At 40.7% G+C, this 25331-nt stretch overlaps 2 protein-coding genes across 2 annotated transcripts; both read left to right on the plus strand.

Annotated features, from left to right (window-relative positions):
* Positions 1-8008: 8008 nt before the first annotated feature.
* Positions 8009-12894, plus strand: commd3 (COMM domain containing 3). The gene is made up of 8 exons (XM_087176822.1): positions 8009-8174; positions 9109-9220; positions 10323-10386; positions 10505-10539; positions 11471-11531; positions 11611-11667; positions 11850-11903; positions 12666-12894. Exons 1-8 carry the CDS (start codon positions 8036-8038, stop codon positions 12723-12725), a joined length of 582 nt encoding a protein of 193 aa, XP_087032948.1. The 5' UTR covers positions 8009-8035; the 3' UTR covers positions 12726-12894.
* Positions 12895-13491: 597 nt separating this feature from the next.
* On the plus strand, positions 13492-24198 carry bmi1a (BMI1 proto-oncogene, polycomb ring finger a). The gene is made up of 10 exons (XM_087176821.1): positions 13492-14542; positions 18364-18498; positions 18808-18904; positions 19588-19643; positions 20423-20470; positions 20693-20801; positions 21579-21618; positions 21946-22044; positions 22196-22276; positions 22907-24198. Exons 2-10 carry the CDS (start codon positions 18387-18389, stop codon positions 23255-23257), a joined length of 993 nt encoding a protein of 330 aa, XP_087032947.1. The 5' UTR covers positions 13492-14542; positions 18364-18386; the 3' UTR covers positions 23258-24198.
* Positions 24199-25331: the final 1133 nt, after the last annotated feature.

Below are 25331 nucleotides of genomic sequence, written 5' to 3' on the forward strand. Positions count from 1 at the left end.
GGAAACACCGGCTCTCTCGCCATTTATGTAGCCTAGTAAAGAAAATATTGCTTATAATATAAAAAAAAAAAAATAAATATATGTTGGTAGGCATAGTTTTGTATTCTAGTCAAAATAGTAAAGATTAGGCTACAGACACAATGAGATATTTATTTTTTGAAAACGGTCACCTGAAATCAGCTGAATAGCAGTTTATGTCAGAATGTGAAAACACTGATAATAACAACAACAATAATAATAGCAATATTAATAATAGTAATAATAATAATAACCTAGTAGCTAATAATAATAATAGTAATAATAATATTTTGGGTCACCTTAAGAAATGGGATTTTTTAAATTTGTGAATGCTTTATATCTGCGCCATTACATAATTTCATGTCATCATGTAACTAATAATAACTAGTCCAATTATATTTTAAAAATTGTGTGTTGTATATTTACTAGTAGATTAGCTTATTGTGATATTAGAATATTAGATGGTATATTGTAATATATTTTTTAATATGCAGTCACAGTGCTACACACATGGAAAGATTAAGGTTAAAGGTTAAAGATTATGAGCCCTTTTATTGAATTTTACTTCAGGTGATATTTGCATTTAATATCCCTTCGCCACAAGTTGCCCCTGCCATATTGTAGCAGTGATAGACAGGCTTGAAAGACTGTAATTACAATCACATTGAACTCCAAAAGAAAGCTTTTATTGTCAGAGTAGCTTCTGAGTGGGCCACGCTCACTCGCATGCACGCACGCACACGCACGCACACACACACACACACACACACACACACACACACACACACACACACACACACACTAGATGGGTAACCAACCTATTTCAGGCTAGGCTGGATGTATACTTCTATACACCACTCTAATCGCCAATACATCTGTCACTTTTAAGGCTTCTGCCTCTAACCAATGATGCCGCCTGGTGCGCGCCCCGTGTCATAAGGTAGGTGATGGTGGTGATGGTGCTATGGAGATGCTGAATTAGAGCGAGCATGCGCATTGTAGCAGAGGTGAATGTGAGCCATTCAAATTTCCATATATGTCCTGTCACAAGGGAGACCCTCCTCTCTTCCCCCTCTCTTTTCCTCACATACCCCCTCAAACACACACACACACACACACACACACACACACACACACACACACACACACACACACACACAGCCTCCCCCTCTCTCTCCCCTCCTTTCTTTGTTCCCCTCCGATGATTCGCTCTATGAGCTCCCCACAGGACAGACACAGAGAAACCACACCACTGCCACCCAGCGGCCACGTAGGCGCGCGTGACCGTGCGCGTGTGCTCTTTGTTACCCCCGACCTCCATGAATTTCCATCAGTCAGTATTAAAAAAAAAGCCGTCGGCGCCTTTTCAACTTCGTGACATTTTACAAACGCGTTCATGTAAAACGCCTCTGTATCCCGCCATTTTGCATCCAGGGTGTCGGCTGCAGCTGCGCCGCAACTCACTCACGCGCCCTGCTGAAGTGTCCTTGAGCAAGACACTGACCCCAGGCTGACCGAACGAGGATGAGGGGGGTTGTCCTCCTGAGATTATCATATTATCATCAGAAAGATGCACCCGCGCCTCTTTTTTGGCATCATCTCGTTTCACCACCGTTTCTGAATGACTACGCATCAAAATGATTCAATAAAGGGGGGATATAGGCTCTGCAGGACAATAATTTAATTAGCTCTATATATAACCTAGTTAATGAGGTATTTAACAGGGAGACGTTAATTACAGATTCTATAAGGCCCTGCTTATTTCTTCAGGGCATCCTTTCTTCTCAGCGCCTGTAAGTGGAATTAATCAATTATTTTATTGCACATTTTAATTCATATGCGCCAGTCTGCTGATATGACCCGGTTCATGCATTCCTCACTTAATTATTTATTGTGTTTGATTCCATAATTTGTGATTTATGCAGACAGTTTCGTCACAAAAGAACAGTAATCTTGCAGAAATTACACGTGCGACTAACAAAAGTGTCAGGGAACATGATGACCAGTCAGTTAGTTCAAATAATTTTTTTTTTAATAAAGCAACAGACTGAGCATTCAGGAGGAGGGGAAGGTTTTTTTTCCAACAGGGGGCAGAATCACTCTGCAAAAAATCTCCCTGATTCTCTCTTTCTCTTTCACTCTATCACGTACACACGTATGCTTAGACACACACACACACACACACACACACACACACACACACACACACACACACACACACACACTTGCACACTGCAGGCATTGCTTAGGAACTGTTGTTTTTCTCTGCAAGCAATTTTCACCTCCTACACAGCTGCCTTAAAAAATTACCTTTAAATAGCCTTGTACAAATCTGAGCCCAGCGTGTCTGCCCTTTGTTTGTTTAACAAATAAACTTTTGAACCAGATCAGATACTATAACATATTTCAGCAAATGAAGCTGAAAGGCTGGTGCCCCAGACCTCTGCATTTAAAAATGTGTGAAATGTTTGACAAAAGTGCAAAGGTACGTTTTCTTTCCTCCTGGGAGCTGAAATCAAATTCTCTTTTGAGGTTACTGTTTGAAATTAGTTTAAAGTTTCAAAATAATGACCTGATATTAATCACACTGATTTTTTTCTTCTTCCTTGGGGCCTCATTGTTACGTCGAGGTCCTGACCCCAGAGCTGCTTTCTTGGGAGTTGTGGTTTCATGCTCCTCCATGCTTAATCAAGGTTTAATTAAAGCAAAATCAGGATGTTTGGAGTTTATAAATAATGGAATAAAACATGGCAGGGAAAATGTGTAAAGTCTTAAATATTTTGCATCATTGTATTTATTTCTCCCAACTGTTTTTATGCAGTTGACAAACGGTTCAGACAACAACTTTACACATTTCAAGTAAAAATGAGTGAAAAATGTGTCTCCACCAGATTCTCTACATTATTTTTTTATGTTTGTTGACTGGATGTTTCCTTGGCTCCACTCACTACCAATCAACAGCTAGCTTTGGTTTCTGTGATTGTAGGCTACTTATTATGTTAATGGCAATTTGTACAAAAAAATAAAAATGTCAATGCTCAGTGTATATTGACAGTTGTGGATAGACACACATTCATTTTTAAAGGAGCAGCCACAGAATCAAAGATGGGAGGGTGATTTATTAAATTTCCAAGCTGTGCAGACACAAGCTGATAGGTTCAAGATACCATGGATCTTTTAGGACTTTTTTTTTTATCTCTCTGAGTCCCTGAGCTAGGCAGCATGTCGATCATTGGAGTCACTAACGAACTTCCGTCTGAATTACAGTGGAACAGTTTGGAGTTGGCACCAACTTTCTGGATTGGGACTAATATCAACATATCATATAAAAAAATCATATATCATATAACGTCTTATTGAACGTAACATGATTTGGCAGACACGTCGTGGATCAGAAAAAAAGTGTAGGCTACAGTTTTCTTTTTCCTCCCACAATATTTGCTCATAGCAAGTAAACCATGATTAATGTTTATTGAAGCAACTGTTAAAATAAAAAAAAACACGTTTGATCATAATGGTATTTGCAAATTACCGTAATTTGTAAGAGAAAGTCTGATGCTTAAATGGATTAACAAATCCTTTACTCATCTTTTTCTAAAGGCAGAATTAAGTGGAATTTCCTTTGGATGTCAGGGTCTTGAATCAGGCAGACAAATTAAGATATTCAGAATTTCCACATCACAAAAATTGAATTAAACTGCATTAATTTATCTCTCCAACATTTTTTTTCTGTCATCATTACACAGTCTATAGGCGATAACAGCCAGACGTGCAATGGAGCTGTTGACCTAAAAAAAAAAAAAAATCAAATTAGAAAAATGAATATATGCCACCATTCAGTTATTGGCTCGACCATACTGAGAGTTACTAGAATTTATGCGACAACATACTGAGCTGAATTTTTTCAGACTTTCGTGTCGGAGTTTCCTGGATGATCATTGAACCTATTTTGGAGTTTGGCTGCAATATTTAGTCACAGGCAACTTCTGCTCACAGAAACCTGAACCAAGAGCTCGGCTCTCTACAGTGCGGCTTGGTGCTAATTATATTTCCCCAGTACGTGTACAGATGCTGTGCAGCATTAATGGCACACAAATATAATTAGGGTTAAGGTGTAATAGGTAATAGAAAGAGGCCAGTCAGCTCCTCTGTTTACATGTAACTCTTGCACAGAGACGGAGAGTGTTGCAGGGTGGACAGAGGCAACAATGCAATGCAACAATGTTGACTTATAGCTCATTACATTTTTAGGTAGGCTATAACAAATGCAACAGACTGACAACATGCTCTGCAGGCACGCCTGATCCTTATAGATCCTTCATGTTAAACATGAATCCACCCGCACTGAAGTGATTGATGCTTCTGTTAAAATTCGTGGATTTCCCTAATCTTCAACTGTGGGGGGGGGGGGGGGGGGGGGCACCCAGACCAGAACCAGCAAACAGACTAAAACTGGCAGCTTCTTTTACAAACCCTGACTCCTTTTAAAAAATAACCTTCACTTTTTGAATGTCTTATTTTGGAAATAAAAACAAATCAAGCAGAAAATCGATAGAGCCTGTGATAAGCTCTTGCTGTCTTGTAGCCCTATAATCCTCATTGCAATAAATCGAACACCAGCCTTTTCACAGGGCCTTTAAACAACTAAAGTAAAACGAGACCATTGTTGGCACCTGTCCGTCTTACACGTTGCTTTTGAAAATGTGTTCCCTCGGTGCTGACAGTGCACCCATTTTCCAAGGTCATATTACTGCACCGTCTTCTTAAAGGGAATGAGCAGTCGGGGCAGTGGAGGGGGAAATAATAATTTAGAACAGTGACTATCTTTCTGAATTCACCTTCAGCCAGCCAAGTTTGAATTACAAAAAGGACAATAGAATAAGATGAAATAGAACATATTCTAAAAGAGGTGAAGATCAGCGTTTCTAGCACTTTATTGAAACAATGTCCGTCAGTGGTACAGCAGAAGTTGTCAATGATTTTTGTCTTGTGACCTCATTAGAATACAAGATCTATAAATGAAACAACTCAAACATGTTTTGGTCATAAGGTTTAAAGGTTAAAGGTTATCCAGTTGTTGAATGGGAAACATCAGCTCGCTGCTTTTGGCTCGTTTACGACACCTTTGACAGTTTCATACGTTTCATACTGACTTCAAGAGATTACAGGTTAACAGCCTGTAACATTTGGGCAAATCATGCGTCTTTCAACTATTCAGAGATTTTTGTAAGATTGCTATCTGTGTCAGACTGTATTAAGAAGGGTAAAAATATTGATTGTTGGCTTCAGCAAGTCATCAGCAGCCAAACTTTCATTCTGAAGGAATAAAAAAATCAGCACATGATCAGGAACATTGAAGATTCCTACAGTAACCTATGTGTGAATAGGAGATAGTCTGTTGCAACTCAAGTTTGATGTCAGGCTTATGACGCATGGTCACTCTGAAAAAAAATATGATGATGTAAGAGACGGGGGGGGGAAGGGAGGTGGGAATTAAACGCGGGGATGCAGGTCGCGATAAGAAACATATCTTGGAGGAAAAACTAAACAGCAGCGAGAGAGTGAATGGTGATCTATTTCCCAACACGACCTGGAGCCGGAATGGACTTTGGACAAAGCGCGGAGTCAGAGGTCACTCCGATAGCTGCAGCGTGTGTGGCCGCCTTCTCGTTTCTAGATAATGAACGACGGGCATTCCCGAAGATCTCGCTTGGTGCAGCCTAAAATTAATATAGTAATTTATAAAAGCGATGCGTGGTGCATCCACGGGCAACAACTGAAAATAATCAAAGTATTTAACCCATTAAATGCTGCTGGTGGTATATATATATATATATATATATAAAAAAAAACCCAAAACAAAAAAAAACCCAAAAACAACAAAAAAAAAGTGCAGACGCTCATAGAGCCAGACTAAACAGAACAGACAGGGATGTTGGCTGCACTGAAGTTGCAGTGCATAAATGCATGTTTTAAAAAAAGGATAAAAAGAAACAATTGTTGAATAATTTTCTGAAACATTTGCCACAGAGGGGGTTTTCCTCTGTTCTACACTCCTCCAGATATTCATTCTAAAGTGTGCCCATATCAGCCACATGATAACCACCTAGACTAAAGGATTAGTGTTTCAAACAGTTTAGCTGCACACTGAAGAGCAGAAGCTATACACCACTGAAGCACATCTACATGCAATACAATGCTACACTTTATAATGCAGTTATGGTTTTTCAATGCAAAAAGGCATTTCCTGTCTTTGTAGAGTTAGTTGTCATGGCTTTCCAAGTCTAGACTTCTTTACACACTGATTGCAAATATTTTACCGTGACATAATGGAAATTTAAAAGTGACCTACTCTGCTCACTAACACTCTACCTCATGACTGCCTCAAGACTCGAGATGGGAAGTTCCCCACATGAGAAACAACAGCAGAGGCACATGTAGTAGAAAATATTTTGAACAAGATGACTGAATTAAACTGTTGCAGGTTTCAATGGGCACCATAGACGGTGCAGAAATCTACATGGACAAAGTGTTTGAGATCAGACCGGAAAAGGATGAATGGTTCTTTCAGTTTCCTCAAGTCAAATGTACAGTGAGTGTACAAAATCTCTGAGTAAAACAATCGCTCAAAATCCATTATTTCAGCTACTTATCTTGATCTGTATAAATAGATTTAACAAGTGAAATCAATGTGAGACGTCTGGTTTTTACTGGTTTCAACTCTTCAATGTACTTAATGAAATAGCAGCTGAAACTCATATCAACATGAAGACTGAGTTAAATTGTACCATGTTTCAGCAGGTGCTGTGGTATAACCATTGTTAGCAAAACTGTATAAACAACACTTTTGAAATGAAACTGTGAAAGTAACTTGGTGTTACCTTCAGTTTAGACCAGAAGTGCACAGTGGTTATACAGATGCTACGCATCCTTTTACACGTCTCAACTGTCTTAAAAAATCCTCCATCCATTCAGTTGACACTTTAACAGGAAACCCTAATATGACACATTAGGTTTACACTGGTATCAGCTCTTCAGGCTACCTAATGAAAACATGATGTCAACATGTTGTCTATATTAAACTGTAACAGGTTTCAATCAGCACTGTATATCAATGAGCTGAGCAGCAAAACTATATAGACACCTTATTACAATGTAGAAGGAGCGAGGCTGCCTTCTCTCTACACAAGAGGAAGTACAGCAAATGTACAAAACACCTGGATGATGTATGTTGTTTCACACTCCACATCTTGACTGTCTCATTAAAAATCCCCCCATCTGTCTTTTCATCTCCTATGTGATCTGAATATGATGTAGCATGGGAAATGATAGAGAATAGGTTTTAGCTGCAGGGTTTCAGATCCTCATTGAACTTGATGAGAGAATAACTGTCCTTAACAGTTTGTTCATTCAGTGTATCAGCTTTATTTGGTAGAAGGCAACATCCCATAAACCAAATATCCAAATATTATTATAGTGTAATACAAGATTTTCTATATAGAGGAGAATGTGGGATGATAATATGTGTTTTTAAAGACTACAAAACACACCAGGGTTAGATGTCTATTAGACTTCAGTGGTACACTATCTGTGAAGGATGTTTTTGTTTCAGTTTAAAATGCATCGGGTAAAAAAACTCACACACTTTAATTACTGGATTTATTTATTAATTTATGAATTAAATAATAGTAGCTATAGCAAAGCCTCATCATTTCAACTACCACTTTTTGGCCCCTGAACCCACTTTGGAAGAGTTTGTCTTTAGCCTCTTTGCTGTACGCTACTGTGTGTGTGTGCACTGTTGCTAAAGCAGCAAAGGCTCCAATAGCAACAATAATGAAGCCTCGATTTAGAGCAGAATCGTGGATCGCTCCCTGAATGTCCTTCCAGGGATCCCCGGTGATTTCTCGACATATGCCAGCCCTGTCTCAGCTCCTCGGCTCAGCCCTCTGCTGCTCCACACGCAGCATCAGCTGATCCGTCACGTGGTCTGGTGTCGTGGGTCACCCTTTGCAAAATGGAGTTGTCTGAGTCTGTGCAGAGAGGGTTACAGTCTCTAGCCGACCTGTCCGTCTTCGACCAGAGCGGCTTCCAGGTGCTGGTAGACGCGTCTTTCCGGAGTCTGCTCTCCTCTCACGCGGACCCCGGAGTCCTCGGTGAGCTGCCGCCTCTCCCCGCCGCCGCTGCTTTTGTCTCCGCCGCTGCTTCCGGTTTCTCTCCGTGTGGATGTGTGGAGGAGCTGCCTCGATGTTTTGCGGATTTTAACGGCTCTGCTCTCTTTCTCTCTCCCTCTCTTTCTCTCTCTCTCTCTGCGAGTTGCTCGACGCCGGATCCCCCGTGTTTACATTACGATCTTTAATGAGGCGAGGTGGCTCAGCACACAGCCGCCTATCAGCGGCACAACAGCGGTCTTAGCTCTCTCTCTCTGCTGCCTATTTAACATTCAGCAGCAGTCACACAATCACACGGCCACTCGGGATGCCTTTTGTCATTATAACTGGCATCAAGTCTACTCAGCATATTAGAAAGACTATGTAGTACCATTTAAATCACCATCAGTCAAAACTGATAATGGCTACACACCCGATTGTTCGCTTTGAAACCAACACTGCTCTGTATATTGTTGTGTTCAGTGCTCGGCTTCGGATGGAAGCAGTAAATAGAGCTTAAATGATGCAAAAATTATAACAGAATTTAGTAGGCTACCTTACGCCTACAGCTCCTACTCTGTCATGATTGTTTCGGTTGTTTTCATGCATCATGTGTCCAACTTTTGCAGCATCACAGCTCAGTTTAATGGCAGAATTATTTAGAAAGTGAAATGTTGACTATACAAATAAACAAAGGACCCCCCGCCTCCCCCCCGTCCCCGGTTGATGCAGCTGAGGGGCCTATTCACATGCAAATCATCATTGATTTCCATTCCACACGTCAATCTGGAGAACCCGAGTATGGATCGCAAACCTACATCATTTCCACCAATCAAACGCGTCTGTTCTGTCCACGGCGAGATCGAGGCTGCATGTTAGCAATAACAACAGAGTGGCATCATCCTCACATGCTTTTTTTTGTTTGTTTGTTTTTTTCCAGATCAGCCCGAGTTTAAGCGGATCGACCAGATCCTGCTGAAACAGAGTCACACTGCAGCGACCACCTTCATACTGGAGGCGGTCAAACAAAACGCAGATAAGTCAACCATAAGGTAGGTGACACCAGGCAGAGGAAGGTTTCCTGCAACGTGTGCTGCTGCTGTAACCCACAACACATGCTCGTGATGAATTTCTAAATATAGGCTTATTAGTTGTCAGTACATGGCTATGAAAACTCTGCTCATGTTACACGGTGTGACAGGAAACAGCCTATCTGATGACATGTAGGAACACCATAATGTTATCTGCTCATTGCATCTCCCAAGAGACCGTGAACCTGTGTGAGATTGCTGCAGGAAATGGAATGAATTAAACGTGTGAAATGTTTTTCTTCATTGCCCCTTACAACTACAAGAAACTATGAAACGCTCAAAATATTGCATGTAGGCTGCATTTAAAATACTGCAAAGCAATGTGATTCACTGGAGGTTATAGAGCTGAAATTAGCTGAGATGCTTGATGTGTTGTTAATATGTGGCCTGTATGTCAGATGGGATGCCCTGCTTGAGTAACAGTAGCAGTCTTAGCATAGATAAACAGTGGGGTCTAACAAATTGCCTGGGAAGCAGTGTTCCCTGCAAGTTCTATGAAACAGCAAATGGATGCAAATGAGTTTAAATGAGCTTCTCAAAATTGTCAAACATTTTGCCATTTCTTGCCATTGTCTTTGAGTGTTTTTATAATTAGAGAAAGTGTTATCACCCTCAGAGCTGGGTGTTCAGGATGTAGAGGATAAACCTCCGTGTGTGTGTGTGTGTGATCACCAAAAAAACAAGCACCAGTGTACAGCTGAATCCTTTAGACCTCTTGAAATTTTCTTTTCCTTTTTTGTTTGCTTTTCTTTTTTTTTTTTTTTTATACTATGTTTAATAAAAACATGCTTTTAGGCATATCTAGGTTAAGACTGGACTTGGTGTGTGATTGGAAAAACCTGTGTTTACTTGGACAATACAGACATAAAAATTCAACCTACAGGACTATATTAGGACTGGCATATTTGTTTCCCTGTAATCTATTATCTGGGAAGGGAAAAATGCATAGGTTATGATGAAAATTTCAGTGTAGTAACTATTCCAAAATGAAAGTGTGATGTAAATGCAGTTTTGTGAAATCAACTGCTGAATAAAGTGGGTTTTTTTTTTTCTGTTCTTACAGCTCCTGCCTTGAAGAACTTACATTCAGTGCAGAGAGAATAGAAATATTCTATAGTGCATATCAGGTACATTTCAAACAATGTTGCACATATTAAATCTTTTTTTTTTTTTTTTTTTAATTTTCATGTGTTGAAGTTGTGGCAGACTCACTTACAACACAATGATGCTTGTTTTGTTTTACAGAAACATAAAAAAGAACTGGGACGTCTATTAGCAAGGTAAGCCTGAGATGCCTGGTGCTTGGAGCTGTGAGAGAGAGAGAGAGAGAGAGAGAGAGAGAGAGAGAGAGAGAGAGAGAGAGAGAGAGAGAGAGAGAGATATATTTGTGGAGGTGATGTTATTTTTGAGGTGAAAAGGTTGCTTTACTCAGACTGATTATGTCCTCAAGATGACACTGGAACACCAATAAGATGTGTTTAAGCTCTATGTTTAGCATTGCAGAATTATTACCGATTTTACACATTCATGGTTTATTGATGATTTCAAGCTGGAGGTCATAATTTGTCCAAATTTTATTCGACTCTACAAAACCATTAATGACATCAGATGTGGAGGAAAAAAAGGCAGGGGTGGACATAAATAAATATCATAGTTTTGACAGGATCTTTAAAAAAAAAATTTAAAAAATGGGTTTGAGAAATAAGGGGAGGAGCAAGCAGCTCAGCACCAAACAGAGAGGCTCTTTCTTGGATTTGCCTGTCAGGTCCAAAAGGATAAGCAGCGTGATTTAATGCAATGTAAATGCTGCTTTATTGACGCTCCATAAACAAAGGTTCTTTGTGACCACAAGTGCCACAATGTCTCCAGACTGATTTGAAAACAGTTGCAGGCAAAATGTCTAATTCTATAAAACAGAGAAAGCCTTCTGATCACTCACAAATATTTTAGCAGACACACAACTTTGGAACATGTGCGTAAATAATCTGAAATCACCGGGTTATTACTGTCTAAATGCTGGGGAGATACAGTTCAATTTCTGCTTCTCCTTCATCAGTTTGAGCCTTGGCTTGCCTCTGCCATGAAGTGCAGCCATTTTAGATTTATGACAGTTAATAAAGTGTATGAATGTACTTCCCTGCATCCTTGCTCGTTTTCTCTATAATCCCTCAAAAAGCAGATACAACAATGTATTTTGTCTTTCTCCTGTAGCATAGGAAGGCGAGCACCTCAGATTAACGACGTTTCATGGCGTCTGCAGTACCACACGAAGGTATATCAGACACTTTCTGGAGCATTTATTTGATATATGTCACAAAATAACTAAGTTTATTAAAATGTTCTTCCGACAGAACGGACAGGTCGATAAGGTCAACGAGCCTTTCTACTCGATTTCACTGAACGCGGAGGTAACTCTCAAATCCAGCTGCACTTTTATATATATACACACACACACACACACACACACACACACACACACACACACACACACACACACACACGCACGCACCCCTCCACTTCCATGGCTTTTCCTGCATGTCTGGTGTGTTTCTGAGGGTAAAACAATGATCGTGGTTTGTTCCTTTGTTAGAACGAAGGATCCTCGGAAGATATCAACTTCACTTGCACAGTGGAGCAGCTACAGGTATGGGAAATGATTGTACACTCTTGCTTGTCTTTTGTGGACGTCAAATGGCATCTGCTGCTCATCTGTTAGTGTAATCCCACAGTCGGACTTTCTTGCAGTTGCGCCTTTACGCATCACATTCAGCCTCCTTATCAGCAAACAGAAACGAAAGAGGGAGACTTGTTGAGCTGATTGCTGTAGGGTACTTTTCTTCTTCAAACAGTGCATCTCCCGAACAAATTACACGTGTTAAATTTTTATCAGTGTATCTGCGAGTTCCACATAATAAATGAAAGGACTACTGGGGACTTCCTGCACATAAAAGGCATTTTCATTTCGGCATCATCACAACAGTCCATGTCTTTGGATGTGGTCACGTTGCTGCACCCAAAATAAATAATAGGCTACAATAAATGGGTCTTACAGAAGCTGAAAGATTGTACTGATGATGATGCATTAAGCTGACCTATGAAGAAATGTACCACTATTGCTTTTATAAAATGACAAAGTTCCCTTACATTCGCCTGTTTAACGTTGCATTGATGTGTTGTGATTCACAACAGTTGGTTAATTCAGTTCGGACGTCACCTTCAGGCTCAGTGACTCTATCCAGACTCAATTTAAAATTCTCAACACAGACAAATTTAGTCTAAATCTTATTTATAGTGAGGTTAATTCTGAGCACTTTTTTCCAGTGAATATTTTAGGCTATCTCTGCCGGATACGTTGCTGCGTTTTTTTTATTCCCAGTGAATATGACCAGTGGTTCCTTGTTTTCAGGATTTGGTGGGAAAGTTGAAAGACGCTGCCAAGAGTGTGGAGAAAGCCAGTCAGATGTGATACCGGTGTCCAGTTTCCTCGCCCTGAACTTCACCGGTTTCCAGCGGCATTGTTTCCTCTTCTTCATTTTCTAACTTGATTTGTGCCTGAGATTGACATGACATGTATGAGACAATTATCATTCCAATTTGTGTTTCAATTAAAACCGAAAAATAAAATCCTCCTTCTACTTTGATTTCACACTTTGGTTTGTTCACACAAAAACACAGGTCCATTGTGTTTTTAAGAAATGTCTTTTTGGTGAAAAGTATTTTAAATAAACAAACCTGATGTCCTTGTTATATTGTAGATGTGTCAGAGAGATGTTTGAATATGGAGCCAGTAAAGTAACTGGTAGGCATGTGTTTTGTCAGCACTTACACCACCCTGAATAGGATTTTTGCCATAGTTGCGTGACAGCAGTGTGTAGGCTATTTTGTGTCCTGCAGCATTTGCTGCAACAAGAGGCTCAGTCCTGCTTTTTCCAGAGGACTCGGGCTGATGGGAGCTATTTTTAAAAGACTACAAACATAGATCTTTGACTTTGTTCACTATAAAAAATAAATAAATAGTCCCCCTTTTTTGGCTTTCTCCTGCTTTCCGCATCCACCTCAGCTGAAAGTTTTCAGCTCCTGAGCTGAAGCACCACAGCGGCTCAGATTCCATAAACATCCGCGATGCCTTCATTTTCTGCGGCGCCGGCTGAAGGATAAGGGCTCCGATTCATCAAGTGGAAGTTGAGGCGCATTTCTTTCTTTTTTCTTTTTTTTTTTCTTTTTTTTTTTTTTGCAGATGTCAGGACAGCCTGTGACAAAGGTTTGACACCAGAGCCATTTGTCACATGGACGTATTTTAACCCAAGTGCGTGGGTCTTGAAAGCAACGACCAGCAGAGATTAATAAGGCAGCTGCGCGGTGCTCCAATAGACTTCATGTTGAAGTGAGTGCATTGAGGCATTTTGACGGTCAAAACGACACGAACGTGTGTGAGTGCGTGTGCTGCCGTTATTTTTAACATCAGAGAGACGAGGGCACTCCATCAGCCGCCTGGTCTACTTTCTACATGCCCCTGATCATGGAGCTCTTGGAGCTAGGATATATCAGCGCCTTTAATGTGGCTTGACCTGATGAAAAGTGTAACAAACTAGGCAACATGAATGTGTGGTAGCATATGGCTTATTTAAAATCATGCGTCATACATTAGAAAGAGCAGAATTCACCGACAGGAGTTTTTAGGCGCCTTTAAGCAGCTGCCCGGTCTCATATCAGCTCAAATAAAGCACAAGCTGCTGAGTGGTTTATGGGATTTAGTCGTTAATAACATATTCATATGTACATGCGTGTGTTTTGTGTGTTATTTTATATCGTGCGTAGTAGATCATGAGAAACAGAATACACCGACAGTAATTCCTAGGCACCCTTAAGCAATGAGACCACGTGACCAAAGCGGGGCGGTCGAACTACAAGCCATTTTGGGGACGGTGTCAGTTTCCACTGAGCACACACACACTGCTGCATATTACTGGGGGTGAAGCGAATGTTTTGGAGGCAAAGTTATCGGTGCTGAAGTGAGAACCTTTCCGAGCCGAAGCCGGGGGAGCGGGCTCTTGTGAAGCCGCAGATCGGATACGCACACGGCGCATACGCGGAGAGGAAAAGAGGAGTTTTTATTCGCACATCTGAAATGCGCTCTGGTCCGCCGTGCGCTCTCCGCCACTGACAGCGTCTGCAGCCTGCTTCAAGATGGCGGCTCGGCTCCTATTCATTTTCTGCTGATCGCCTCCCAACTTTCATTGTCTATTCGCCTCAAGACCCACCGATTCCCAGCCGAGCCTCCAGGTATGTCTTATTCGATATCGTCTCTAACTAACGGGGGCAGAAGGGGAGGTTTGGGGTTTGTGCTTTTGTGTTTTTCTACGCACCGATCCAGCGGTGGATGTGGAGCTTTCAACGGTGGCTGCAGCGATCACCGACGTGGAGCTCCGTGTGTGTCTGCGCACCACTTTTTTTTGCAAAAGATGTTCCCCGCTCGGGCACAAACGTGAATTAAGATCCACGCACACCCTCAGTTGCATTATCTACTCCTCAGTAACGTGTCCGTATAAGTTGATAGCGGTTGGGGTTTGCATTGCGTCGTTTGGATTTAGGTAAAGTGGGAGATCTCAGGCGAACCAGGCTGGGTTGGCTGAGATGTTAACAGTAGCAAGTGCTCCAAACGGTCCTTCTATGCTCCTGTGTCCATACAGCGTCCTCATGTTATAGAGTTGAGATGTCTGGGGTGTTATGAACTGGGTGTTATGTTGGTTTTGGGTGATAATGAGCAAATGCTGGATTTATTAACTTAACTTGGATTGCTCCCACGAACGTGACAAGGAGGCGAACCATTTCAATTGTGCATAAATGTTTCATGACTGCTTCTTAGGAAACGCTGGATCGCTGTAAAACACGCACCGTGGCTGCTTATGTCGTGGTGTATGATTATCTGGATTAAGAGGGATGGTTGAGTTTTTGAGAAATTAAAAAAAAAAAAAAAAAGTAGCCTATGGGCGACTCGTCGGCCAGGATACAAAGGGCTGGCTGTGTCTCACCAAGCAGCGACAGCATCGGTAAATTCACTTAAATTCACACGAGCTGTGTCCAGCATAGACTGTTTATTGACACTAAAGCTCATTATGGATTTCTATATTTTCTCTTCCATATATTGAATGCTGGTGCATTGTGTGAGTCTGGTAACACAGGACTGACAGACAGGAGCCAAGGCTTTTCCCTCAAAGTGGGGGAAAAATTATCATTTTACCCATGAATGCTGTTGGGGACCCTGTGTGTGGTTAATGGTTTAAAATTAATGTATTTCACCCCCTCCACCCCCTCCCCTCAGCCGGGACTGCAGGTTGACAGCCTCACAGGTCTGTGAATAGAAGTGATAATGTAGCCTTAACAGACTAGATGGCTTACAGTGTGTAATGAGAACCACTCAACACACTGAATAAAAGTTATTCCTTTGTATTGACTTTATTAAGTTTCAGTCATATGGGCGATTAGGAATCTCCACTTATTTAATTCACGCTTTTCTCGATTCACTGACAGCAGTTTAATATGGGCTCTTGGTTTTTCCCATTGCCGATTTTAATTGGGTTATTTCCAGCTGCTGTTGATTTAAGTGTAAGGGGAACCTTTACAAGAGGAACTGGTCTCGTTTGGTAATAAATGAGGTGGGCAGCACTGTGGGTCACTGCACGAGCCCAGAGAAATCTCTAAATTTGTTGTTGCTTTATTGAGAGAATTAAAGGTTCAGTAGCTGCTCTGAATTAATTAATGATATCATCACTGAGTCTGTAATTAAACGTAGCTATCCATTTAAAAAGAAGACGTGTGGTGTATAGTTTACATCTATGTGCAATCAACCTTTCTATATTCAGAGCTGAATCCATCATGAAAATCCTGAACAGACTTGCTGTATAGCGTTTGTTGCCTGCTGCTACAGCAGCCATTCAGCAGCTTTCGTTCCCACCATGAATGAACTTTATTTGGGTTTGGATTTATGGAGTGATTGACTTGAAGTCTTATAAAGTGAGCACGCAGCTCCCTGAGGACAGAAGGAGAGCAGTTGTCCAAACACCAGTCAATCGATTAATGGCGCAACAGGCTCCCCTGCATATATGTGGACATTATCCATCATTATCCATGTGTGAGGCATCCTTTGAACTGAGTCGCTGTCCAAACTTGCCTGCAGTGGTCTGTTCAGAGGCGGCCAGGAGAGGTCGGTTGGAGCATTGAAACCGGCCGGGACTCGGGCACGGTGCCGGCTGTGGCTCCATAAAGTAACAGTGTGGGTTCAGAGCTGGGCTGCCTGGCTGTCATCCAGCGTTTAAAGAGGGTCAACTCCTCATGTCCAGTCTAAAGGCTGCATTTAGACTCTTAATGGCTCTGTTTTTATTTCTTCAAATGACAGCAATGGGCGCCCTGATAGTCGTTAAAGCACAGCCTTTATTAATATGCGCCGGCGCGGACGATTGTTTTCCAACCATCCAGGATAAATTTACCTCATGGCTCATAAATATTGGAGAAAATGAGAAACCGATGATACTTTTTCTCTGGGTGACTTGTTTCACTGATTGAGCTTTTTGTGACTCAACAGAACCGGGTGTTGTGAAGTTAAAAGCCCATTGGCACAAAGTAGGCTACAGGCAAGGGTGACGTTTAATAAAGTCTCCGCGTGTGACTTTATCCGACAATGGCGCAGAAATAAATAAGTGTCGATCCAGTGTGCGCTTCAACTTCAGCGCAGTCGCTGCTGTCTGGCCATGTTGGTGCTGCACGGTGCTGGTTATCGCACACACGCCATGAAAAACACGGCGCAAAGCGAACGAGGATAAAGCTGAGGTTATTCTCAGAGTTGGACCCACACACGCGCGCGCGCGCACACACACTCCTCTTTGTGGTCCATAAAGATCTGGGGAACGTGTATAAACGCGTCGGATAGTGGCTTTATTGGCCCCCTTTCGAAGGAATCCCCGCAGCCCGTTGAACCGATACGGGCTTTTTTTCCTCCACAAAATGGCAGCCGTGCTGTCGGCAGCCTGGCAGTCCAGCCGCTGTCTTGTGTGCGCGGAGGGGACGGGGGAGCCTCCGGTCCCTGCCTGTTTCCCGCTCTGCACACCGGCAGCTCGCCGTGTTGTTGTTTTGGTTTGACATCCTGCCTTGTTCTGGTCACTGGCGATCAGCCATGTGGGCTAAAAAGCAAAAGGAGTTGCCATAGAAACGCTCAGGTTTCCCCACCAGCCTGTGTGGCACACCTGACGCAGTGAACTGGTGTCTCCTATCATACCCCCCCTCCCCCCCCTCTTTACACCCACCCTCAGCCCGGGGCGCCGCTGTCCCCGTGCCTGGTATTAATTTCCACCAACATTTCCCAATTTCGGTAAAATGTTTGGTTATAAACTGAAGCTTTCACCAACAAAATCAGTTTTTCTCAGAGATAAAAGACGCAGATTCCTCTGATCCCCCTAAAGCCTTTGACGCTGTATTCTTCTGATTTGTTTTATTTTCAGTACGATCTCACAGGTTTCTGTCAGAAGTCTCGATATTGGTTCTCTAATTTAAAATTAAAGCTGGACTCACGCGGGCGGGTGAAAGTGCCATGCTACGCATTCAAACACCCAACTATCACACCCATCCGATCTGGCAGATTCGATTGAGTCCAAATGTGGAGGTATGAAACCTGCGATTTTCTGCGCCATTACTCATTTTTGGAACAGAGAAACGCTTTGATCTGAGCTACTTTCGTGCTGAATGCCAGGGCTTGCGCTGTTCCTCTGATGCTGATTTAAGTTGAACGGAAGGAGAGGAGCGCGGAGCTCCATCGATCTCTCTGTAGAAGTGATTGATTTATATTTATTCACTGCGCCTCTGTCAGGTGACTCCGTGGTGCTGCCGCCTATCAATCTGCCACCGGGCAGCTTCCCCTTTCGTTATTATTGGATTAGCATAAAAGATGATGTTGCTTTAACACAGTCAAACAAACAGCAGCCTTTTCCAAATGGTCTGCCTCGCGCTGTAAAAGAAACCTGCAGCTCCTCTGATGCCTCCTCGCCTGCCATGCACGTATTGTTTTGACTATATCTGTTTTTTTTGTTTGTTTGTTTTTTTTTTCCACGCAGGATTGTTGTTCCTTTCTCTCACCATGCATCGAACCACCAGGATAAAGATTACTGAGCTCAACCCTCACCTCATGTGTGTCCTGTGTGGAGGATATTTCATAGACGCAACCACCATAATCGAATGTCTTCACTCATGTAAGCAAGCCCGCAGAAACAATGGCTCTTCTCTGGTTGTGGAGGGAAAATGAAAACATGGAAATGTCACCGCTGACAGAATGTGTTGCAGGAAGTTATTCCTTAAAGGAGTCTTTCTTAGATATTTTCTTGCACATATACTTTTATTTCAACTTTTTGCTGCTGCAGTGTTAATGCTAAAGTGATTTCTCATTAGCAACAAGTCCTTAAACCAGATTTACCAATAGCCTATCAGTTTAGATTCAGGATATCCTCTCAGATGAAATCTGATTTTGACTTTTTTTTCCCTTCTTTGTCTATCGTTTGCAGTCTGCAAGATGTGCATTGTGCGCTACCTGGAAACCAGCAAATACTGTCCCATCTGTGATGTACAAGTGCATAAAACAAAGCCTCTCCTCAACATTAGGTGAGAACTGTAGTTATTTAATTCTTTGCCCCATGTTGCATCTTTTTCCCTTTGGTTTTTAAATGTATTTTGTATCTATTGTTAGGCAAAGGTAAAGGTATCTTTTCTTAGTTTTGTGGAGCAAACAATCTTTGTTTCTTTTGTGCCTCATCATGGTTTTACTTGCTGCACATTAGAAGGCTTTGTAAATACTCTTTCTCATATTTAAATTTATTTTCATGCATTTGTAATATTGAGCAACCATGACAAAAGTTTGAACATTCTATGTTTCCTGTTTCTTGCCTTTTGTGGTTTCCCCCTTTGTTTCTTCATTGAACAGCTGGATCAGCCAGTAATTGGTTTAAAATATTCAGACATAAGGAACACTTGCAGACCTCTTGTATGATATGTGTGATTTCCCACAGCCTATAACAGCAGCTAAGGACGTCTGTGTGTTACATACAGTTGTATGTGTGCTGTAATGCAATAACTTAGGAGCACTTATCTTCAAGCACGGCATTTACAAACAAGGAAACCAGCTTTTCAGTCGTTAGCTGTCATTTGTCTTTTTATCCAAACGCTTAGTTGAACAGGAATAATACAACCATCGGTATCAGTTCATCAGTCTAGTTTTCAGTGAAAATGTTGACGTGTCCAGTGTCCAGTATCTCAGTGACATGACTGAAATCTCTCTTCCTCTCTAGGTCTGACAAAACTCTACAGGACATTGTGTACAAACTGGTCCCCGGCCTCTTCAAAAGTAAGAGCGTGACTGTGAAACAGCCTCTGCATCTCACGTGTCATTTTTACTTTCATTCTGACTGTATTCACAAATATTCTCTAGATTTTTCTGATAAGCTGTTTCCTACAGTATTGCATCGCTACAGCCACTGCATTACACACCCCTGTAAGTCGAAAGTAAAGACACAGGATCATATAGAATTACAAATAAATATGTTTCGATATGGATGCACTTTATTGTTTAAAGCTTGTTTTTTCAGGCTGGTGAGTGTTTAGAATATGTCATTGATCCGATGCTGTACTTTCTGAGGTGATACATGCTGTTATTTTATTGTTTTTCTTACCTTGTAAAGGACTGCTTTTGTTTTGTGTTGCACTGTATATGCTGTTGATAAAACCTGTCAAACTAGGTCCGGCAAAACTCCTCTTGTCACATTGCCAAGTCTTACATGTTTGTTACACTCCCTGAAGGTAGAAAGTTATGATAAAATGGAAGCGGGATGTATGTCGGGTTTTTAGGCAGAGGCTATTTTTGCTGCATTGAAATAATCCATAATGTAATGTATTGAATCAAACCATTAACTTAGTCAGTTATTACATCAGTACCACTATTCTGATGTAATTTGTCCTGTTGTGTTGAACAAACGTGCTCCGATTTATTGCTGCAAATCACATGGAGAAAAAAACAGAGCACCAACAAATGTTGGTTCATACAGTATTTTCAGCTTTAAAATGATATTCCTGTGTAACCTGAAAAAAGACAGACTTGTAATGGCTTTCCTTTCTGGATGTCCTCAGATGAAATGAAGAGGAGGAGAGACTTTTATGCGGAGCACCCTGTAGATGGTGAGTTAGAAACCAAGTATTGATGATCCAACTTCCACTTGGTCACCACAGTGAAGATGGAAACAGAATTTTCCTACTTTTTGGATGAAAACGATGGTGTTAATTTACCGCTTATCACATGCTTTATTGTAAAGTAGCATTCCAAAAATATTTCTTCTTCTTTTTTTTAAACTTCAGTTTCAGTATAGTCACAAGCCCGTCCACATGTGTGTTTTTCTGCAGCTTCAAACGGATCGAATGAGGATCGAGGAGAGGTGGCAGACGAGGAGAAGAGAATTATTACTGATGATGAGATCATCAGTCTCTCCATTGAGTTCTTTGATCAGAGCAGGTAGGCTTCGCCTCTGTGTCCATATTAAAGCAAGTGATTATTTGTTGCAGTAATATTGTTGCAGTGCTACTGTTAATTCTATATATTTATGTTGAAATGTTTGTTCTTAACAGGTTAGAAAAAAACGTCATATGCTCCAATGCATTGTGTTTGCATATTATAGAGTTATTCTCTTAGACAAGATACTGCATTAGAAAGGATTAAATCCAGCCAGAATTATGGTGTTATTGAGTGTTTATGGACACATCCCTGACGCTGGATCAACACACAGCAGGTTATGTCACCCTCCAGTTCACAGTTCCAACTATATTTCACTTTTTTACTTTGTTTTTGGTTTTGTTCACCTGCGTACTTACCCTCCCATCCAGACTTTATGAAATCATGCCAAGAGATTATTCATTATTTTACTTTATTTTTTGCAATTTACCAACTTCTTTGAGACACAGGCAATGTCCTTGCAATACTCTATGAACATCATAACAGCTGTTGAAATGAGTAGTAAGCTACACCTACTTCATGTGTCAAATTTAGTTTGAAGGAAAAAAGTAATATTTGTGGGAAGAAAATAGTAAAGCAATTAAGTGTCCTTTTCATTCAAGCGGCTGGTTCTGTAGATCACATGATGTCCACAAAATCAAATTTTAGATTTTTAGATGTAGTTTTTTTTTTCTTTTTTAAAATAATAATGCAATGTTGTTATTGTATTTAATATGGCATATGGACATGAAAAACATGAATGCTGCTGATCTTAATATTTTTGCCTTTAATTCTGTGCAGACTGGGAGGTGGAATGGAGGACAAGCAGTGTAAAGATCAGGTACTGCAAGTTGATTTTGGCCACATTCTTTCTCAGCATTATTTTTCTCCTATTAACATCCTTTTTAACCAGGTAAAGATGAAATGTCCTGCAAGCTCCTTTTCTTTCAGCAACTAATGAATATTTAGTTTGCCGCCTCTGCTGAAATCTGTAGACAGTGTTGCTTTCTCCTGAGAGACAACTAGATGGTTTTTTGTAAAGCAAATTCTGTTTCCGATTTTAAGGTGGACCAGCCTGTGTCCTCCGTAACAATTTAGATGAGTAGTCACTTTATATCAATATACATTTAAACAAAGATGTATAATTTTGGATGTACATAATCCTCAGGTGGCTAACAAGAGGTACCTGCAGTGTCCAGCAGCCATGACAGTCATGCATCTGAGGAAGTTTCTGCGCAGCAAAATGGACATCCCAAATGCCTACCAGGTCTTTTTTGATCTTTACTTGTTTATTCATCGACAATATTTTTGAATGTAAATTTGTCTTTTCAAGAAAATTGTGATATCAAGACTCATTTTTCAGTATCTTACTTAATTGCAGATATATTTACTGTTTTATTGTTTTTTTTTCTCTCCAGGTTGAAGTCATGTATGAAGATGAACCTTTGAAAGATTACTACACATTAATGGATATAGCATATATCTACACTTGGAGAAGGGTAAGACTTTTCTGGGCAAAGGGGAGACTTGATTTGGTTTATTCAAACTGCTGCTGAGTCCCATATCCTAAATGTCCTTATATTGACCATTTATTAAAATGTATCAAAGAACTGATGGTTTTAAGTCATCTACTTTGTCAGATAAGTTTTGTTAGAATCATGTCCATCTTCATCCGATGGATGTGGATATAATGTAATAGCCTATCTCTTTGATTTATTGTTCAAAACTGCTACTATTAACAAAAAATGGTCACTCCATTTTTAAGAGACTTAAAATTACAGCACTGATCATGCAATCAGGTTGTGTTTAGAATTCATTTTGTGCTTTCCCCAGTAAATACTGTACATTGAAACACATACATTTAATTTCATTTTATTGGCAACAATTGCTGCGGTTTTGATAAAGCATAGCCTATAATATGTGTGTGTGTGTGTGAGTATATATATATAAATATATAAATATCGGTTTCCACCTCTTTAATGTCCGGTGTAAAAAATATTCTTATTTTTTAGTTATAGTTTTTACATGAAATACTGACTGACAGGAGGCTGCTGAATAGGAAAGGGTTTGTGAAGCCTAATGAAACTGTTATTTAAAATAATATGAAATGTTTATTATCGCCACCACAGAACGGCCCGCTGCCCCTGAAGTACCGAGTCCGACCCAACTGTAAGAAGATGAAGGTGAGCCACGCGCAGCAGGAAGGCCAGAACAGCGCGAGCAGATCCGGACCAGAGAGCGACTCTGCCAGCGACAAAGCCGGGAGTCCCGCCGGGGCTCCGTCCACGTCCTCATCACTGCCGAGCCCCGGCACACCCGCTCAGTCCCCTCACCCGCAGCTCCCACACGGCCCCAATAACGTCAACGGGACCCCAGCCGCCGCCCCTTCGACCCCCAGCCGGTCCTTCACCCAGTTCGGCAGCGGGGGAACCAAGCCCCGGAAGGTTTCCCTTAACGGCTCGTCGACCTCCTCCGGATGACGCGGGGCTCCGGACCGGACCGGACCAGCCAACGCCAGACTCCCGCTCAGCTAATACTGTTTTCATGCCAATGTAGTTCCATTGTGTAGACAATGTAATCTCTCTTTCTCTCTCCATTTGTTGTTATAAATATTACGGCATCATATGTAAGTTTAAACGTAGTGGAATCGGAGACATTTCAAAATAAAATGAATGAGGAAGTTGGGTGGCGTGGGAATTTTAATAAGAAGGCAAATTTTGATGTTGGGGGGGGGGCGTTGGAAAGCAGAAGGACAGGCATTTACCCCCTTTTTAAAGCTACATCTTTATTTTACAGAAACGACTGAAGATAGTCTTTTATATTTTCTTTTACGTTTTTCAAATTCAGCGTGTTTATCATGAATATTTCATGTGTGTTGGGATATTTTGAAACTGTCAGTTTAAACATGCATGCTCATGAGAACACTTTCCTTTTAAGAGAGAGGATCCCGCGTGTTTATCTCACAAGTTGGACGGGTATTTGGAAGCTTTTCAGGCATCAATCTTGTTCCAATGAAAGTTATAGGCTAAATACATTTGTATAGCGCTGTTGGCTTCACGGAAAAATGCCTATGGAGGAAAAATCAACTTTACTTTGCCTTTTACTGAAAAAAACAACAACTTTCTTGTAGCTGCAGTGGAATCGGATTGCTTATCCCCCACGTCGTTAGCACGTTATAAGCAGTTTTAGAGAATCCACGTGTAAATAGAAACAAAATGCATATTTAATCAGCGATGTTCTTATCCCCCTTTGTTCTGAAGGAATGACTTGGGCTCCTGTTCAGCTCCATTTCATGCTCAGTTGACAGATGTTTTGATGTCTCCCGTGTTTTCCGTATTTGTATCGCTCGATTGTATGGACAACTTATTGTATTGTTACTGTTGCACAGTATAAAACATCTAAATAAAACATTTTACACTTACGGAAGAAGTCAACTCGGTTTTTTTTTTTTTTTTGCGCCGGAAGCTCATTGGTCAGTCTTTGGTTCTGCATGAAATGAATAAAGGAATAATTGAAGGGGGCAGACGGTGCAAAGCGCCAGATGTCTGTCTGAATCAGCGCTGATAGATAACTGAGTTAGGCAGGCAGCTCTGAGCAGTCAGGAGGAGGAGATCTGGCCCGTGATCAAATCATGTTTCTGAATAGGCTACATTCAATTAAGATGGAAGCCTTTATCATTGTTTTGTATTGATGATTTATCACACGGGTAACTGCATTTCTCTGCACTGAAATGAAACAATTTTAATGGAAAATTTAAAATAATATGAAATATCGAGACTTATAGTCTAATTTGTCTACGAGTCAATAACTTTATTATTTTTCATTCTAAATTTCAGTCTCAAGTGAAGCTGACATTTGCTGTTTGTGAAATCATTAAGCTAAATGTAAGGCATTTTAAAAGTAGACCACCAAACCAACGATTTTTAACGAATTAATAACAATTTCATATAATTAAATTTCCTTTTTTTTCAAAATCTTGTGAATTGGGCTAATTATGAAAAGTAAAAATCCAGAAATGTACACACCAGTGATGTTTAAACCACTTATCTGGAGGACCCTACAAAGATTTGTTAATCAAATCTAGTTTTTCAATAAAACCAGATTTAACCTTAATCAGTAAACCAGGCGTGGAGCAGAATTTAAGACGGTGTATAGGTACTGTGGTAAACAGATGAAAGAAAAAAGCACATTATGCTGTTAGTGTATTAACATTTTATTTTGGAAACAAGGTTTCACAGAATAGCTTAATTACTTCCAAATGTAAAGTAGGCTAATAAAACGAAAATATTGCTTGTTCAGATTTAATATATTGTACAGTATATAGTATCTGCCCAATTGCGGCTTAGCTCCCTGAGCGATAACAAGATTCATTTAATGTAATTTGATAATTACCTCTCTCTAAATCCACAACAAAACTAAACAAAACTAAAAAATGTAGAAAATAAAATAGAAAATGAACACAAAATCTTAGTATGATCCGATTTCACAGAAAAATCTTATGGTGTTGGTGGGTTTAAAATTTCTATTGAATGACATAGCCTATATAGGAATACC

This window comes from Seriola lalandi, unplaced genomic scaffold (assembly GCF_002814215.2).
Source record: "Seriola lalandi dorsalis isolate HSWRI2012SDOR001 ecotype SW California unplaced genomic scaffold, Sedor1 jcf7180002054570, whole genome shotgun sequence".
NCBI classification, from domain to species: domain Eukaryota; kingdom Metazoa; phylum Chordata; class Actinopteri; order Carangiformes; family Carangidae; genus Seriola; species Seriola lalandi.